Below are 13,635 nucleotides of genomic sequence, written 5' to 3' on the forward strand. Positions count from 1 at the left end.
AGCCAAATGTCTAAGATTCTGGTCTGAAATTCTCCTCCAAATCAAACTCACAGCTTCCACTCCCTCCTGACCCCCACCAGCCTCCACCCCGCCGCCCCGCTCCCTTCCAGCTACACCACCCGAGGCGGGCTGGCCTCTCTCACAAGCACACCTCCAACATACCGGGCGTGGCAGGTGACTAATGCATCCTGAATCTGAAGTCTGAGCTTCCAGAAATTTCACGCTCAAACCAGGTACCTGAGGGATGCCCATTTCTGCCCCTCATCCACCAGGCCCTGGGCCCCCGGCGGGAGGCAGACAGCTCTGGAACAGAGTCCTCCACTCACCAGCCGGGGCGCCCTGGGTCACCATCTCCCAGGCACCCACTCAGCTGTTGGTGCACACACCCAATGTGGCCAGGGTGCCAAGACCCCCCCTAGGCCCCCAGGGAGACCTGATCACAGGCCCTGAGGCAGTTCTCAGTGACCACTTGAGGGCTGACCAGGCAGGCAGGCAGGTCTGTGGCTGCAAATGCATGCCCCCCGCCTCAGAAATGCTCTCACTGGCAAAGCACTGATGCCCGTGGAGACCCAGCAAAGGAGCTGCAGGGCCATCTGTAAGAGTGAAGAGTCACGGACCTCAGCCAGAATGGCTCCCCCTCCACCCCGTGTCCTCGCGAGAATGAGGACCTCAGCACGCACCAAGCCCAGAGATTGTCTGCACTTTTCCTGAAAAGCGTGCCACTGGCCAGCACTTACACACTGTGGCTAAGGCCTCTCCAGGCACCGCCAAGTCCTCCCTGCTGCAGGACTGTCCTGTCACTTAGGGCAGACCTGACTCCCAGGCACAGGAAAAGGCATTTACACACAACGGGGAGTGTCTGCATCCCACCCACCAGACATTCAAAGTACGGAGACGGTGCAAGTGAAAACATTTTATTTCAGTCCTGGAGAACCGAGCCGGGAGGAGGGGGAGGGGAGGGGACACACTGTCCAGGACGGCGGCCTGGACAGGAAGAGGGGTCCAAGGGAGTGCACATCCTCCTGGGTATATGTGAGGCAGGAGCAGAATAAATGCTGAGAGGTTCCATCCAATAGCCAGTTCCTCCTGTGAGTGCGTGGAAGCGTGGGGAGCTTCCCCCACCCCACCCCACCCCACCCCACCCCACCCCACATCTCTGCTGACACCTCCACAAGAACGGAGTCAGAAGTAGATACGCCCACAGCCAGAGGCTGGGCGGGGGCCAACCTCAGCCACATCCCTTGTGGGGTGCAGAGACTGCCGTGGGCTTCACCCACCCAGGCTAGCAGACCCGAGGCACAGTTCCGGGGTGCGGAGGGGCAAGTCCTGCCGGCGACCAGGCACCAGTCCCCAGCCCCGGGTCATGTGGCGCCCAGGCCCAGGCCCAGCAGGGAGAAGCAGGCCCACACTGGTACCCACAAGTCGGAACAGAAGCCAAGAACCAGGTATCAGGCATGTCTCAGGACTGGTCCGGGCGGTGCCAGGAACCAAACTTGGGGCTCCCACACCCAAGGCACGTGCTCCAGCCCCGAGTCCGCTCCTGCAGCCTTTGCTGGACAGTTCTGGTGCTTGAGAAGCAGCAGGGGCCTCCCTCCGAGTGTGTTAGCAATCGGCCCGAGCACAGCGACCACGCACCCGGAGTGGAGCGTGTCCACGGGGCCATGACACAGCACCATGAGCCGAGGGCGTGCTGGGTCCTGTTGTTTTTTTATTTAAGTTAGAGTATACACCACGTCCCGCCAGAACACAGGCGCACGGCTCTGGCCACCGCCGCCGCCTCTCGCTAAGGAAATAGCTCTGCCCGCCTGCCCTTTAACTGCAGCTGACACCGTTCTGGAAGGAAAAGTCCCCTCGAGCCAGGCTCCCTGGGAGGGCCGTTCAGAGGCAGTTCCCAAGAGTCTGCTCTTTCGCTAAGGGACCCCTTGATGCAAGGAGTGTTTCCCGGGCCCCGGGGGTGGGGTGGGGTGGGGGGGTAAGAGCTCAGGCAGAGCCTGGGGTGCTAAAAACCAAACCCAGAGGTGGGCTTCCTCCTGCCCCGCCCCACTGACCCTCCTGCTGCCACATGCCGGCCAGCAGCACCAGCTAAGGCACCCCTCCCTGCTCGCTCCAAAAGGCCTGGCCTCCAGGGGAGGCCACGGGTTACCACGCCAACCCACAATGATGCGAGGTAGGTGGAGTAACAGGGCAAGGCAGGTGGGGGGTTGGGGGGCCTCCACCAGCCACAGCCCGGCATCTGCTCTGGCCCCCAGATCCTGCTGCTAGTCTGCAAGGTGTAGACGTGAAGAAGCGTGTCCAGCGCCATGCAGCTCTCTGGGCAGGGGCTGACAGCCTCCCGGGTACCGCTCCCCATAGTAAAGTAATCTGAATACAAACATAATTTAAAGGAAGTGTCAAAAGCCAAGTGTGAAATCAAAGCTGTTAACTCCATCTGAAGGCGTCTGAAGGCGCTGCTTGGAGAATCATCCCTGTGTGAAAAGCAAAACCCCAGTCACCACCATCCTGCGTCACCTGTGGTTCTGGAGTCCTGACCCCACAGCCTGCCCACCTGTGGCCCCAGCTGTGCACCCCTAACGTGGCTGCCAATGGGGAACCTGCAGTCGGGAAATCCCCCAGAGCTCAGCAAGGCACTCAGAAATGCCATGGAAGCTGGCGGTTTTCAGCCACGCCAGTCTACAGGAGGTGGGGACCGGTGGTTTGGCCCACGCGTGCCAAGGCCGCTGATGGGCACTGCCCCACATGGGATAGCATCTATGCTCAGGGCCAAGTGCTCCTCCCCACAGACCCTTCCCTGCAGGCCGAGCCAGCGGGGGTGCAGGACCCCAAGGGGCTGCCTGCCAGCCCAGATTTCTGAGCCCCCTCCCCCAGACCTCTTTACACCACCAGCAGTACATTTATTTAGACTAAAAAAGTAAGCCCACTCCAGTATGTTTCTGGTGGGGAAGGAGTTGGGGCCAACCCCGCGCCCAGAGGGTGGCTCCCAACAGTGCTCATGGACCGAGCAGTGCCTGGGACCAAACCCTGGGCCTCCAGCATGAGAGGCACCACAGCCCCGCCAGCCACCTCCCCACCCACCGCTCTGCTGTCCTCAGGGACGTCAACCTCACAAATGCCCACAACGACTTCACTTCATAAACGGGTACGTCCTGCCACTGAGAGACTGAGCTCTTTGTTGTCTGGGTTCTGGGGCTTTGGCGGAATAAGCGGCAGCCAGCAGGAGACTGCCGCACACGTGCGCTCAAAGCCCGGTACGGACAGCTGTCTCTCGGCACGGGCCACGAGCTTGCCCTCAAGGGGCCAGGCTCCAGCCCTGGCACGGCACGACACCAGAAAGTGACTCTGGAGCACAGAGCCTGGGGCCTGGGAACAGGCTCTGAGCGCCACCAATTAAAGATTGAAAACCACTGAAGCAATGGTCTCACCCATATGTGGGGCACAAAATGACTAAAGCAAAATGGCAAAACCCAACAAGATGAGCTCCGAGACGGGGTGAAGAACAGCATGGGGAGAGGCAGGCGGTGGGAGCCATTGGGCACAAGGTGCTCTGGGGGGGCGCTGGAGTTCTGGTGGTGCCCCCTCCCCACAGGCGTGACACTCAGAGCTGCTCTGAATCCATGACAGTACAACTACAGAGGGAAGCACTTCCTGGCTCGAGTCTGGGCTCTGCCAAGACGACCCACACCAACTGTCACACTCAAGAGCTCTCCGTTTACCTGAAATAAGGGTCTAAAGCAGTTCCCTGAGCCCTGGCCAGCCTGGCCGCTACCCCGACACCCCGCAGCACCCCCGTCTCAGCACCGTCCCGCCCGCTGACCTCACCACGCCTGGCTCTGCACGCCCACCAAAGCCGACAAAGCTACTCACGCCGACTTCAGTCATGATTCGCTGACGGGAACTTCAGCTCCGTGATTTCCGAGTCAGGGGAACTGCTCCCACTCCTGTCGCTGTAGGTGTCCCTGCGGAATTCAGACGCTTTACTCACCCCATCTGCGTCGGCCACGGGGTGCCCGGTCCCTCACCCTCCCCAAGGGCACAGCCACAGTCGCAATCGTAGCATCTGGGGATGCGGCGCTGCCGGGTGTGGCCGAGCACGTTTCCTCTCGTCTCCCAAGGCAGATACTCGGCCATACTCAACCACACACTGAAGCCCCTGACCCGCCGAGGCGGGAAGTGCACAGGGGCCAGCCTACTGCAGTGCTGCTGCCCAGGGACGGGGCGGGCAGCCTGGGCAGACCCCTGGGCGCGAGTCACCTGCGTACCTGGGCGAGAGCCTGCAGCCTTTCTGGAGGTAATGCGGGAGTCGGCCCACCGAGGCCAGGAGAAGGCCAAAGTAGGGGGGCGACGGCTTGATGGGCCTGGACAGGAACTCAGGGTGGTACTGCACACCCACAAAAAAGGGGTGATCTGGAAGAGAGCACAGCAGCCACAGCATCACTCCGCATGCCGCCAGAACGGGAGGAGGGAGAGGCTCGCTCACTCGCTGCTCCCCAGCCCAGATTCCCAGACATAGCACTGGTGCCAATTGGCTCCTCCGCAGGGACCCGCCGAGATGCCCGGGCCCGAGGGTCAGCGAGGGGCTCCCCCCAGGTTCCTGGCTGCCCAGGGCAGGCACAGTACCAAGAACAGCTGCAGACACACCGGCCCCTTGCCGCTGAGACCGTTGGCCCCCCAGAGCCAGGGCTGCTGCCAATTGACATTCCTGTCACCTCTGCAGCCTCTCAGCGTATTTTCCCTCATTTCCACGGGCCCAGGACACCGAGTCTTCCACACGCCGCTGTCCACCAACACTGCGCCTGCACTCACCTTCCAACTCCACGATTTCCATTCTCTCTCCTTCCACATCCTGTCCGACAAACTTCAAGCCCTGCTCTTCCAGGCATTTCTTCAGGACTGGGTTCACCTACAGAAGCGTGAGGCATGATTCTGCTGGTGTTCTACGCCCCGAGTTTTCCCAGCACACCGGGAAGGAGCACCAAGCAGGCAGAGACCCCACCTCCTCACCTCAAACCGGTGGCGATGTCTCTCTTCCAGGTAATCCAGGTCCCCGTAGAGTTTCCCTGGGGAGCGAGCAGAGACATGACCCACGGGCCTCCCAACTCAAGCCCTGTGGGCCATCAGGTCCAGGTACATACACAGCCAGGACAGCTGGGCCTTGTCAAGTGCTCCTGCACCCTGCCCCTCCACCCATCACCTGGAACTGCCCAGAGCCATGGTCCTAAGACGTGTGACCACACAGAAGCAGACCCGCCTCTCCACCCCAGAATGGGGCACCCAAGGCACAGGGCACATTTCTGCAGGAAGCTTCCCGGGAAACCACCCCAGGCAGGAGCCCTGAGACCATCTGAGCTGCACGGATGCCCCTGACACCCCATCTGTAACAGGCTGGCAGCAGCGGGCCCCAGAAGGCCCGGAAGGCAGCCCTCATGACTCCCACTCCACAGACCTTCCTAAATCTATTTAATAAACGTATTTTAATAAACCTATTTTTTCTTCTTTTTGGGTCACACCCGGCAATGTACAGGGATCACTCCTGGCTCTACACTCATGAATTACTCCTGGCAGTGCTCGGGAGACCATATGGGATGCTGGGAATGGAATCCAGGTCAGCCGCGTGCAAGGCAAAGGCCCTCCCTACCCGCCGTACTATCACTCCAGCCCCCTAATAAACCAATTTTTTTTTTTTTTGCTTTTTGGGTCACACCCAGCGGTGCACAGGGGTTACTCCTGGCAGTGCTGGGATGCTGGGAATCAAACCTGAATCAGCCTGGGATGCTGGGAATCAAACCTGAGTCAGCCGAGTGCAAGGCAAACGCCCTACCCATTGTGCTATCGCTCCAGCCCCATAAACCTATTTTTATGGGACAAAATCACAGCTGTGGGACCTCAGGGCATGGAGAGGGGCGGGCTAAGTAAGGGAGTGTCCCCTGCCTGTCCCCCTTTGGCACCCACAAGCCTCTCAGGCTCGAGGCAGAGAGTAGTCGCAAGCAGGAGGAGACAGGAAGGAGAACGAAGCCCAGGGGCAGCTGCCCCGCGGAGCCGCCCTTACGCATGATGGAGTTCTTTGTCTGGAACAGGGTGCGCCGCTTGCCCAGCCGCATGGTTCCACCCATCTGCCCGGAATTGTGCTCTGGCATGTCGATGACCTAGAGGGGTTCCAGAACAAGACACGTGGGGCCTGGAACCCCCCCTTGTGCCGAAGGGGGGGGGGCCGTGAAGGGCCTGAGTCTCCAGCCCTGCCTTCCAGGCAGTGCCTCATCACAGGGGAAAATGCCTCCCAGGGGCCATTTTCATTTTCCTCTTTTTGTAAGGAGTAGGGGACAGGGAGGGAGACACCTTTCAAACAGTGCTCAGGGAGCTGGCGCCACTTGGACAACCCCAAAGATGCTGGCGGGAGGGGGCGGCGGGGAGGGGGAGGGTACTAGTGCCGCCAGGGGGCTATCTGGTGGGATGACACGGTTCTAAGTCCACAGAGCCCAGTCCCTTTGAATCCAGTCCCTCCTGGCGCCCCGTCCCTTTGACTCCTCCGTGGGTCAGGGCTGACTCCCGGGAGGTGCTGCGGGCCATGCGTGTTCTAACCCTGCCGGACAGGCAGAGCAGCCCAGAGCCCGGCTGGAGGTGTCCTCACTGCAGGCACCGAGCCAAGGGGTGCCCACAAGGGCCCCATGCCCAGGCCTCTGGGCACTTTCTGACCTGAGACCTCTGGGTCCCGCCTGCCCCACTGCCTCCAGCACCAGGTTTTGAAATGTGTGGCTCTCCCGTGTTCTTAGTCTTAGCAAAGCCTATTTTCGGGCAACACACTTTAATGGTGCATTAAGTGCCCTGAGGTCAAGGGGCTCATCTATCAGTGTCTCAGGGTCAACCACAGGCCCGTCACCCCGCGCTGAGCATTCAATGATGAATAAAGGCATCGTCTCTTCCTCCAACAGGAGACGTAATCCATGGTGTGTGCTGGCCTCAGAAAGTGTTAGTTACAGAGCCACAAGCCATGGGGCAGGGGGTCCCCACAGCGCCTGGAGCATGCATGTCCCAAGGGGCTGAAACCCAGGGATCCACAAGGAAATGGTTGAGTGCAGCCCAAGTGTCCACCTGAGCGCTTCCTACCAGTCTCTGAGGCTGACGCGGGAGCAAGGGCCGGAGAATGACCGCAGCCACCAGCGCTCCGGCTTCTAACCCTTCCCAGGAGAAGGGGCAAGACAACAAGGACCTGCTCAATGAAAGCAACAAAGCAGAAACTCACCACTGGGTGATTGGTCTTCGGGTCAAACTCGGTAGAATTGGCATCTGAAAAACGAAAACATGTGTTTTCATTAAAACAATGACTGAAGAGCTGTATTTGTTCCTAAGTGCTAAAATCATGACTTCCCTCCTAGTTTGCTGATGAAAACAGCTCTAATTTTTTTTTTTTTGGGGGGGGGTTCCCAAGTAGTGCCCAAGGATCTCCTGGGGAGGGCCCTCCAGGACTCTAGCGGCAGGGATGGGACTGGCAGGTGACACACACAAGGCAGGCGCCCGCCCCGTGCAATCCCCCTGGCGCAGGAACATGAAGACGCTTAAGACACACTTCCACATACACTACCCTTCAAATCTGTGGAGGAGTCACCCCAGGGAGGGAGAACAGAGAGAGGGAACAGAAACCGGCGGCCTGGCCTGCATCCTCAAGGCCCCTTGCGGCTTCAAGCTGTCCAGGAGCGGCTGGCCCAGGCCTCCCAGCCTCATTCCTTTCCTTCCAGCAGCTGAGTCACCAGAGACCAACTCTGACCCAGACCACCTGCCTGGTGGGGCCCTGCAGTTCCTGGCACCGTGTCCCTTCCCCCGGTGCACAGGGCTGACTGGCAACAGCGGAGCTCACACCAAGCCACCTGCCCACCCGGGAGCCACTGTGAGCGGCAGGTGGTGACTGAGAAAGGATCCCAGGTGCCCCACGGGCCAGCTGCAAGGGGCTGCGAGGACAGACCGTGCCTGCCAGGAGCTCAGAAGCCACAAGCAATGGGCACGCTGCCCAGAGGGCTGAGTCACTGTGCCCTCGGGGCTACTGGGAAGCCACTCGGAACAGGTGAGCAGAGCCCGGCCACAGAGGACCTGCCGTTACTTCCAAATCAAACAGCTCTGCTCTCCCAAAGGCCTTTCTGGAAACCTCGCCCTTGTTAGCCAGCCAGCTGCAGAGACCAGAATGTGGGTGGCAGACTCTTCCCCGGAAGCAGTCCTGACCCACACCCTCCAGAACAACCACAGGGCTCAGGCGTGGCTGTGGGGGTCAGGTGCCAGCTCCAGACAGGCCTCCGTATGGGGGCTGGCATTTCAGAAGCTGGTAGTTACCTGCCACGCGTGTGCCCACCCCGCCGAAGCTGACCAGTCCATGCGCCCAGTGGGGAGTACAGGGCAGGGTGGTCTCGAGATACGGCGAGGGGCCGAAACCCTTGGGAGTCACAAACCCAAGGCTGGGTGGCTGGGGCAGCAGCTACCCGGGCAGAGACGACAGGCATCTCTTACCCGCCGGCCTCAGAGTACTGTCTCTTCACCCTGACAGCCAGGGGACGCAGACTCCAACGTGACCTCCTGCCTCAGGCGAGGCCGCCCTGCCGACAGCCTGCCTAAAATACCGAGCCAAGGATCAGGCTCGAATCTGGGCCCGGGGCTGAGCACTCCAGCACCCACAGGGCCTCCCACGGGCCCCAACCTGAGGACAGTGGCCTCGGGGAGAGAAGCGAGAGGGTCTCCAGCGCCCTCACACCCGGCTGCTGTGCACCCACCTTCACGGTTGGCTGCATCTGGTCCCCCTTCCTCTCGGTCAATGCTGCGGCTCCCTCCGGGGTACTGGGACGCCAGCCTCTCCAGGCCCACGGCTCCCCACCGCCAGTATGCACCCAGCCTCGCAGCCCCAGGGAACTCGGAAGAACTTCAGAGGGCTGCCCGGACACCTACCTTGCCATCCCAGCACATTTCTCGAAAACTCCACCACTGCCAGCTGCATCCCGAGGCACACACCTTGCAGCGGGAGAAACAAATCAGGTTTCCATGGAAAGTCGCCTGCCCTGTGCCCCTTCCCATCCCCCCACTACCCAGTTCCCACCAGCCTGCCCTGGGCACGATGTCCAGGTCCAGAGAACTATAACTACAAACGCGGGATTCCCAGCTACCAACACACACCCCTTGGCTGCTGGGCTTTATCCGGCTCTGATGCTGATCGGAGGACGTGGGAAGAGTCCCGATTTCAGAAGCTGACCAGTTACCGATTGTTGTGACACAATACTCTATTCAGAGCTTTGAAACATGGGGCTTTCCAGCCCACTTGTAATGACAACGGAAACGGAGCCGCAGGCAGCACCCCACACAGTCTGCAAACGCTAGAGGCCCGAGCATCCCTCCGACGCAGAGCTGGTCCTGGCGCCAGTCTCGGAGCGGCCGGAAGCACAGCCCGGCACTTGAGAGGTGAGCGTGTGCTGCTCCCCGGAGAACCAAGAGGGTGCTTGGCTGTACCGTGCTGGCCAGAGACACAGCACTGACTGGTTTCAGCTAGTTCAGGTCCGCAGCCCTGAAACACTGCTTGCTTTTCCCTGCTCCTTACCCAAAAATGGCTTCTTCTGCTTCCGAGCCCAGGCAATTGCGTGGATTTTCCCTTCGGTTCCTCGAACACCAAATCCCCCTGGAACCAACACTCCGCTGCAGAAGAAAGCACAGAAGGTGATGCCCTTTCCACCAGTCCACTCTGCAACAGCCCCCACAGTCATTCCCAAGAGACAGATGCCGAAGAGCTACTCTACCCACGAAGCTACTCCACCAGTGAGGCTGCCCCATACACACTTCCTGTTCTCTTCAAACTCACCAGCGAACTGCAATAAACACCTTGAACTTAGAAGCTGGATACAAAAGAATAAACTTTTCCTAGTAACCTCTGAAAATGCTTCTAACTGGTGTGTCAGAAATAGTTCTCTGGCTCCAGAATATCCAATGGTTGCAGTGAATTAGAAACTCTTACTAATTTTTGACTATTAAAGTGAAAGCTGCCGAAAACCATTTGTGAGACTCTATGGATTGGATGGATACCAATGAGACCTTTAAATAAGCCTCACTGATTAGATACAGAGTAACCAGTATCACAGAAATAAAGCACATTTCTTCAACCTGCTCACAGTTTCAACTACATTAGTAGTCTCTTACTTTTGATTTTTTTTTTTGGCTTGCTTGTTTTGGGGGCCATATTGGGGGGGGATGGGAGGTTTTTTATTTCCCCTGGCAGTGCTGGATAGAGTGGGTGGGGGGGTGCCATAAGCAGTGCCAGGAACTGAAGTGGGACTGGCTACATGCAAGGCAAGCGCCTTACCCCTTAGACCAGCTCTCCAGCCCAACACTCTGCGCTTCCACAAGGCTCAAGTCATACGGAATGCCACCTTTCCGACACTGAAAGCTATCGGGTGCTCACTTGCTCCACGACACAGAAACCCGGCCCGGCCCCAGGCGGGAGTGCAGCTTACTTGGCGCTGCAGAGCTTCTGCCAGGCTTCGTGGTAGCGTACCGGCTCCTCCTGCAAGGTGCTCGGCTCCAGGTCCGTGGAGTCTATGTACTGGGGGGGGGGGGCGAGGGGGGTTCACACGGGGGAGGAGGAGGCAGGCTCGTGACTCCACAGCCACCGCCCTTCAAACTTCCCCACCACAGTTCTCAACCTTGTCCCGGCCTTCGCGATTTTAATCAAGCTCTTAAATGGCAACCTTCGTGTGCTGAAACAGCGACTTCAAATCAAACACGACCATCGCTCTTAAACGTTAACAAGAACGCCCTTCGAAACCATCCACCTCCCACCCTGCTGCCCTCGGCCTGCGTCTCAGGGCTCCTCTTTGCTAAGCGCCCTCTGCCCCGAGATCTTTCTCCCAGGGCCCCTCCCTGCCATGCTGCTTTTCATTTCTCTCAGCTTTACGGAAGTATAATTTACACAATGAAATAAATGTTTTGAATCTTTGCTTTGGTGAGTTCTGTCAAACACACGAAGTTGGGGCCAGCACCCATCTCCATCAACATACAGGAAAGTATTACCAACCCCCAAAGTTTCCTTTGTCCCCCTGCAAGCGTTCCACTGCCCAACTCCTCCCCAGACCATCTGGGACCTGCTCTCCCCTCACGGGGCTCTGCCGCTCCCAGAGCATCCTACAAAGGAAGCTCCCCTCCCCCAGGTCCCCTGTGGGCCACTGTCTTCCACAGTGCTGTGTGGATCACTAGCTTGGTGTTTTTTACTGTACATCTGGTTTCCACCTGAAGAACAAGACAGCATGTTACGCAGGGTTCTGAATATTCAGGTAGTTTTAGATCTGAATATTTAGGTGGCTATGATGGACTTGTTTTGTTTGTTTTTTCCTTACTCTTTCTGAAAATATCTTTTCACTTCTCTTGAGAAAGTTTCTAAGAGTGGAGCTCTGGGGTCAGGTATTGTCTGTTCATCTTTCTGATGAGAGGTGCCAAACCGTGGTAATTCCCTGTGGCCAATCGCAAGTGGCCGTGTGGGCCACTCCTTGGCCCATCTGCAGGACGGGAGTGACCCACGCCCTTGCAGACATGCAGAGCCACTCAATGGGCACCTGTCAGCCTCTCGCCCTTCCACTGCTCCCTCTGTGGTGCGAGCTCCCTACCCACAAGCGGCACTGAGTCCTCCCACATGCACCTCTGTGTCTCTCCTCAAAGTGCCTGCTCAAATCTCTTCTTTGCGAGGAGAGAGGGGAAAAAGGGGGTGGGAGGGACTGTGCCCTGTGCTCAGGATTTACTCCTGGCTAGGTGCTCAGTGGTCTAAATGTGGTGCTGGGGACCAAACCGTTGGCTGTGTATGAGACAAGCGTACCATCTCTCCAGCCCGGGAGCTCCAATGCTTTGCCCACCTTCCCCCCTCAGGCTGCTCATCTCCTGCCGCTCCCTGCCTCTACTTCCAGCAATGACTTCCCGGAGCAAGGGTCAGGCTTTAGCTCCACCAACAGGGTTCATGAGCCCTCAGCAGCCCGACTGTACACATGGATCACTTCACACGTGTCCACCAGATGTTCCTCCCCGTGCCCCGGCTGAGCCTGCACCACCCCCTTACCTTAATCTCCAACTTGTGATTGATGGCCAGCGCAGAATGCTCCAGCGCTTTGATGACGGAGGCATACGAGTCCGAGAACTTGGTGTACTTGCCCACGAGGGCAATCGAGCAGGTCTCCAGCAAGCGATCGTACCTAGCAAAGGCCGACACACACCCCATCACTCAACTGCACGCCCCACTGGGACAGCAAAATTGCCTTTTAAAAGAAGAAAAATGTAGGAGAAGAACACAATGGGCACAGCTATTAGCTAAGCTCTGTGTAGAGAACAGTAAGGAGGGAGCAGTTTCCGAATCAACACAGCAGGCTTTGAGAAGAAAACAAAATCGCAAAACTGTCGCAAGGGGTGGCTTCAAAAATCTCACACCTGCATGTTATTCTTAAGTTCCGACAGAAATGACATGCAATTATGCTGCCATTCTTGACTATGAACGTGACTGGTGTGCGGACACTGTAATGATGAAAATTTCTGCTTGGCAACGGCAGAAGTTAAGCCAGTCTCCTATAGTCTCCAAAGGGCTTATGTAATATAAAAGGGAAATAGAATTTAGAACCTCAAGGAATAAATTGCGAACTTACCTCCTTATTGAATGCTGTGATCTGTAAAAGTTTCTAATTTTATCACTGAAGAGTGTGTCCATTTTTAGGAAATGCCCTAAAATTCCACTAACTTGGATAGTCATTTGGTTACATTCTGAGAAGTAAATTTCAGCATATGACCAAATTTTTGCAACATTCCCTCTATTTTTTTATTTTATGGTTCTAATACTGCTCATTTAGAGGTAATTTATTAGGTTTATTTAATTTTCTAGGTAGATTAAATTGTCTCGACCTACACACACATACACACACACACACACATATATAAAAAGGGGGGGCTGGAGTGATAGCACAGAGGGTAGGGCATCTGCCTTGCACACGGCCGACCTGAGTTCAATACCCAGCATCCCATATGGTCGCCCGAGCACTGCCGGGAGTAATTCCTGAGTGCATGAGCCAGGAGTAACCCTATGCATTGCCAGGTGTGACCCAAAAAGAAAAAAAAAAAAAAACCCAAAGACACAGCCCACCCTTCCCCACACTGAGACAACTGTGTGAATGCTGAACACAGGAGGTTCCCGAAGCCACCAAGACAGAAACGAGGCAGCAGCACCCGCTCCCTGGGGAAGGCACACCTGTCCGCCATCTCCTTCCACTTCATCAGCATCTTCCGGGACTGCCTCTCAATAGGAAGGTCAAGTCTCCGAAGAAAATAGTCTACAACCCCCTGCTCCTCTAGCAGCAAGGGGACTCGGTAGATGGACGAGACATCGTGGACGCAGATCACCTAATTTAAAAAGAGCAAAGGTTATTCGTTATTTTGAGTTTTTTTTGTTTGTTTGTTTGTTGGGGGGGGTGCACACCCAGGGGCTTACTCCTAGATCTCCACAGTAGAGGCTTATTCCTGGCTCTGCTCTCAGGGATCAATTTTAATGGTGTTTGGGGGACCATATGGTGTGGTGGGGGGGTCAAACTTAAAAGGCCACATGCAAGGCAAGTGCCCTACCTGCGCCTGTTCCGGCCTGAGCAAAGGTTATTT

General features: G+C 57.3%; 1 protein-coding gene and 1 pseudogene across 2 annotated transcripts in view; one reads left to right on the top strand and one right to left on the bottom strand.

Moving 5' to 3' along the window:
• Positions 1-898: 898 nt before the first annotated feature.
• CTPS1 (CTP synthase 1) overlaps positions 899-13,635 on the bottom strand; it is a 32,254-nt gene continuing 19,517 nt past the window's right edge. For both annotated transcript variants that reach the window (XM_004614207.2, XM_055139405.1), the window contains exons 8-19: positions 13,232-13,383; positions 12,059-12,191; positions 10,470-10,558; positions 9,563-9,657; positions 8,920-8,982; positions 7,235-7,278; positions 6,044-6,140; positions 4,999-5,054; positions 4,801-4,897; positions 4,257-4,401; positions 3,862-3,953; positions 899-2,465 (exon numbers count right to left, since the gene is read on the bottom strand). In XM_004614207.2, coding sequence (XP_004614264.2) covers positions 3,869-3,953; positions 4,257-4,401; positions 4,801-4,897; positions 4,999-5,054; positions 6,044-6,140; positions 7,235-7,278; positions 8,920-8,982; positions 9,563-9,657; positions 10,470-10,558; positions 12,059-12,191; positions 13,232-13,383 — 1,056 coding nt within the window. In that variant the 3' untranslated portion in view covers positions 899-2,465; positions 3,862-3,868. The remainder of the gene's footprint in view (positions 2,466-3,861; positions 3,954-4,256; positions 4,402-4,800; positions 4,898-4,998; positions 5,055-6,043; positions 6,141-7,234; positions 7,279-8,919; positions 8,983-9,562; positions 9,658-10,469; positions 10,559-12,058; positions 12,192-13,231; positions 13,384-13,635) is intronic.
• Positions 12,358-12,509, top strand: LOC129405427 (small nucleolar RNA SNORA53; annotated as a pseudogene).

The sequence above is a fragment of the Sorex araneus genome, chromosome 5 (genome assembly GCF_027595985.1).
Source record: "Sorex araneus isolate mSorAra2 chromosome 5, mSorAra2.pri, whole genome shotgun sequence".
Classification (NCBI taxonomy): domain Eukaryota; kingdom Metazoa; phylum Chordata; class Mammalia; order Eulipotyphla; family Soricidae; genus Sorex; species Sorex araneus.